At 38.9% G+C, this 5355-nt stretch overlaps 1 protein-coding gene across 2 annotated transcripts in view; it reads right to left on the bottom strand.

Annotated features, from left to right (window-relative positions):
* Positions 1 to 5355, bottom strand: part of ids (iduronate 2-sulfatase) — a gene marked incomplete at its 3' end in the record, with an annotated part of 25155 nt that overhangs the window by 11718 nt on the left and 8082 nt on the right. For both annotated transcript variants that reach the window (XM_032510866.1, XM_032510868.1), the window contains 4 exon segments: positions 1679 to 1785; positions 2173 to 2343; positions 2813 to 2939; positions 3052 to 3222. In XM_032510866.1, the coding sequence (XP_032366757.1) occupies positions 1679 to 1785; positions 2173 to 2343; positions 2813 to 2939; positions 3052 to 3222 (576 nt within the window).

Raw genomic sequence — 5355 nt, 5'->3', positions numbered from 1 at the left:
ACAATCCGTCTCAATCCATTTCTGTAGCAAGCTGTTGTCTATTTACACATCCAGCACAAAGTTCCTTATTTACACCAGCAAACATCATTAGCATTCATTTGGTTTCTGGCCTCCTTTTAGCTTCGTTTTGGTCTCCACCAACTCCTGAGGGAAATACCTGGCTCTTCAGCTGCTAAATGCTCCACCATGTTCACCAGCTAGTTCCTAACTTGGCTGTCTGCTGTTTTGGTGGGATTATCAGAGCTTTTCAGGCAAGATGTAAATGTCAACATCAGAAATATCAAATAACTTTGGAAAAACATCAAAAAAGCACCCACGACATTTAAAAAGTGACCAAAATGGCATAAAAAGCGGTAACTTTTTTCATGGTTGATGGGAAGACAACACAAGGGTTAAATAAGTTTAAATGCAACAAGACAGAGTCTACAGTCATGCTAGCTACTTACAGCCAATTGCTAACATCAGCATGCTAACATGCTCACAATGACAATTGTTGTTAGATTCATCAAAGACCATTACCTTAACCCTTGTGTCGTCTATCCCGTCAACCATGAAAAAACACAGACATTATCATCGCTTTTTCCCCAGATTTTTTTCACTTTTTCAGTGTTGTGGGTGCTTTTTTTCGTTTGATATTTTTAATGTTGATATTTTTTGTGACAATTCTTTTTTAACTGGGTCAATTAAATACCAGATACACATCTGCTTAATACCTAAAGCACATTTTTACACATCTGTCAGATTGTTAACAAGGGAAAGCAAATACTGTAAGTGTCATGATGTATGTTGTTTTTTCTGTTTGCTACTATTGGATTTCATTCAGTCGTTAGTAAAACTGCCAGTGATCATGTCAGCAAATTGATGTAATTTGTGTAGGCCAAATAATTTCAAGTGGGAGACATTGTAGCGGTCAGATATTCCTGATTTCTCAGACTCAGTCCCAAATATAAGTCTGAGGCTGATATTTCTGATATTTCAAGTGGTGGACTGACCAACAGACCGAATGCCACCACTAATACAAAAAAACAACAACAAAGTAAACTGGTTGGGACAAAAATCCAGTTTTAGGTAGACTTATCAAGTGTGGTGGTTGAGTTGAAAATGTCACTCGAAGATTTGTCAACTGCGGCCGTTTTCACGTGGTAACTTTTATAAAAATAATGCTACATATTTGCTGAAAATCTCACTATATTCTATATTCAGTAGCACAAAAAAGTTCACGTTCCTCTGCCTCCTTGTAGTGTTTCTAACGGCAGTGCAAGTTTCCACCGCGCATGAAAAGAACCAATCGAAGCCGAGGAGTCAACGACTGCTGGTGAACTGCAGTCAGACTGTAAAACTAGGCAGCGCTGATTAAATATGAATCAAGACGCTGTCATTGTATTGCCCATTTCTCACCTCAAATGTTTTCAGAAACATGTTGGAGTGTACTGTGAAGCTGTAAAACAAGCCGTTGACACTGCATTAGAGACTCTTCGACTCTAATTGGTCGTTTTCTGGATGCCATTAGGAGCAGGCGGAGGAACGTGACCTTTTTCACGGATCATGCAGCACCGTCAGGATACAGTGAGCAAATATGACAAGTTGTAATTTTTTTATTTTTAGAAAAGTTACCTACTGTCACTTTAAGTGAAAACTACTGGATTGAATAAATACGTTCATTTTCGTCCAGTCATACCTGGAAGGAGATGTCAGGACAAGGTTGAGGTGCTTTGAGGCCAGCCATGTAGGAGACGGTAGGAAAAACATCCACCAGCTCCACCGTGTTTCTTATAACTTTGTCAACTGGAAAAGAGAGGGAGAGAGAGGTCAGCCAATTAGAGAAAGTCTGACATAGCCACCGACGCAAATTAGTCAAGATATCCACTAAAATGCACTAGATACCCTGCTCTTTCATTTCATCATCATTGCACCATTTGCACTTGAAGGAAGAAAACTGTCCGAGGCGAAATATCAAAGTTCATTCCTCTCTAAATACGTTTGGGAGCTCTGTCTGAATCAAAGACTTCATTAAACTCAAGTCGGCATAATAGTACATGTTGTAACACATTTTTAAAGAGGAATTAAGACCATAAATAATACATCAAACTTGAGTTCCCTTCTGTGTCTTGAAGGATTGTACAGGCCTTTGCGTTAATCAATAGTAACTTGTTGTCAGTGAAGGGGCCTTACTCTTTAAGATGGGCTCTGATTGGGTGAGGGGATCAATAAAGGGAAAGGTGGAGTCCCGCAGCTGATCCCGGCATGTGGTGACCCCAGGAACGAAGAAGATAAGAGGGACCTGCGTCGTCACATCAAAATTTGAATATTTAGCCCATTCGCCGTGTTCTCCTAACGACCATCCTGCAACACGAGGGACAGAGAGACAAGAATGGTGTTGGTTTAAAAAGAACGGTAAATCTATAGCATAAAAATCACATGTTGGACACAGATTGCCAGTCATCTCATATTTGAAATTGCTGGGATTTGATTAAGCTCTACAGTGTATATGTCAAACAGTCACGGAAAGGGTTCTCTGCAGCATCCTCCACTGAAGGAGACATTAAAAGAAATTGAGTTTCCGAGTCACAAAGTTTCCAAAGAAAAAAAAAAAGAAGGAAAAAGTGCAAGATAGAGCTGGGGTTTTAAGAGTATGGCAAAACTGTGGAAGGAGGCAATGGCACAATATGCTGTTACAACACTGCTATCTGGTGGTGAAACAAGCAAAGCTGCCACAGCTCTGCAATACTTCCTAAATAATTGAGAGCACTGAGAGCCTGATGACTTGAGTTATTTCAATAAATATTTGAAGAAGAAATCAAAGTCTACGGACCATGATCTGAGGTGAACACCACCATAGTGCTGTTGGCCAGCCCCAGCTCATCCAGAGCACGGAGCAGACGTCCAACTTGAGCGTCCATGTAAGACACGGCAGCGTAATAGTGCTGACGAATACGCAGCTGGAAGACACGATACAGAACACTTTTGGTGTATAAATATTTCAGGGAGCAGCAACGTGTTGTAAATGGTTTAAAAAAGTATAAAAAGGTGTTGAGAGCTGCCAGTTCATACCTGAAAGTCTTTAGGAATTGGTCCATATGGGAAGCTAATGTTAAGCTTTTGGACATCGTCTCTTTTCCTCACGTCTGTCCAGGGATTGTAGGCCACAGGAGGAAGGAGTTTAGGGACATTGGGGTCAGGGGCCAGAGTCATTTGCTCTATGGGATATAGATCCAGGTATTCCTGCAATAAGTGATTAACAGGTTTCTAAAGGATGTTAAATAAAAACAGGTACACATATACACAATATAAATACTGCGTTTACATTTTGACGGGGCCTACGTAGCTTAGTCCGTAGGGACAAAGGGAGGTTTAAGTCCCCGGACAGACCAAGTACAGAATGTGGGGGTTTCTGTTCAGCTCCCGGGAGTCACCGAGACCCCCCCATCTGCTCAGGTTCTCTCTACCATCTCTCCATTAACGCATGTAAAAGGTCCTGTTAATGCATGGGTGCACTGTAACAACGGAGTGTAGAAATGTAATTTCCCCTTGGGGATCATAAGAATGTCTTCTCCTGTTCATCTGTTTTCCCAACTAAAGGAACGATCGTCCCAAAAGCCCAAACATTTGGAAAGTGTATCCATATTTTTACAACAGCACACCTCCACTACTGTGACACCTTGTTCACCTGCCTCAGCATCTCTCCGGCTCAACTGGTCCAAAACACTGCAGCGTCTTGCCATTGGCTCCTCGACACTTTTAGGATTAATTTTAAGGTTAAAATTCTCTTTCAACATGGACTCTATTTTCCTATGTTTGTGTGTGATTTCAGGATGTTATCCAAGCAATTTACACCTGTTGAGCCTGACTAACTAGCTCCAGATCAACCAATAGTAAAATTGAATTGCAACCAGTAGAGGGCAATATTTAAGCACATTTATAACACAATAAAAAGAATTAAAATACCTTGAACTAAAATGTTAAAATTTGGACATCAATCCATAAACACTACCCATATATATTATATAGGTTTTCTACTGGAAAAATGATATTACAACTATTAGTATTGTGAAATCTCTAACATGACCTTATTAACCCTCATGTTGTCCTCGGGTCAAATTGACCCGTTTTCCTATATCAATGTTCTTTTTAATTCCCCAAAATAACATGATTGATTCCACACAACGCTCTTTGGCAAGTATAAATCTCTACTTTCCTTAATTTTGGGGTGTCTTATTCAATTTTATAGCATTTGAAAAAAAAACATTGAAGTGTTGTTGAAATAGTATTGAGTAAAAGTTGACATATTCCAGTCTGTGATTATCCATCAACATCCCTTCCTTTAATTCTAGTCTAAATAATTCCTAATTTCTGCTTTTCTAACTCAACATAATTTCCTATGAAATGAGTTTTATTTATTATAAAATCCAAAAATAATAATAAGTTAGTGTTACGTAGTGTTGAAAACGTCAAAAACAAGTGACAAACATAAAAAAGTAAGAAAAAAGTTAAAAACAACGATCAAAAGCGTCAACAAAAATGTTGATTTTCTAAAGAGATGTGTTGTTACCAAATACGGTTAATCGGAGGGGTTTCTGAATGCAAAGGCCTACTGGTGTAGGAGGATGTCGTTAAGAACAGGTGGGATTCATCAAGACCGATGACTTACTGATGGGTGTACGATTGGCTTGCTAAATGCCGATTTTTAACCCTTAACCCTTGTGCTGTCTTCCGGTCAAAATTGAAAATCAACCCTTTTGTTGAAGCTTTTTAATCAATATTTTGAACTTTTTCCTTACGTTTTTGTCCCTTTGTTTTGACGTTTAACACTAACTTATTAACTTTATTACAGTTAATTAGAGTTACTTTTTACAGTTATTTTTGGAATTTATGGTCAAGAAACCTCATTTATAGGAAAATTATACCTGATGTTTGAGTTACAAAAAGGAGCAATAATTAGGAATTGTTTGTTTTCAAATGCTATAAATTGAATAAGACGCCCCAAAATTAATAAAATAAGAGATTTGTACTTGCCAAAGAGCGTTGTGTGGAATAAATCATGTTATTTTGGGTAGTTAAAAAGAACATGGATTTAGGAAAATGGGTCAATTTGACCCGAGGACAACATGAGGGTTAGGCACATACTTATCTCATTCATAAGACAAATTAGAACATTTTCTATGCACGGTTGACAAATTAGGCCCCTGCTGATTATTGCTAATGTACAGTACACAGGAATCCTTTTCAAATGATCATGTGGGAAATGACAGACTTTTCAAAAAGGACTTTAGACTTCTCTAGCCCTCGAGCACTGCTGATTTTGGGGTCAATCACATGCCCAGAGAGCGCTGGTTTGACTCCCCCCCCCCCCGTAAA

This window comes from Etheostoma spectabile, unplaced genomic scaffold (assembly GCF_008692095.1).
Source record: "Etheostoma spectabile isolate EspeVRDwgs_2016 unplaced genomic scaffold, UIUC_Espe_1.0 scaffold273, whole genome shotgun sequence".
Lineage (NCBI taxonomy): Eukaryota > Metazoa > Chordata > Actinopteri > Perciformes > Percidae > Etheostoma > Etheostoma spectabile.
Note: the sequence above shows the minus strand (reverse complement) of the source record. Positions and strands in the feature narration are given on the sequence as shown.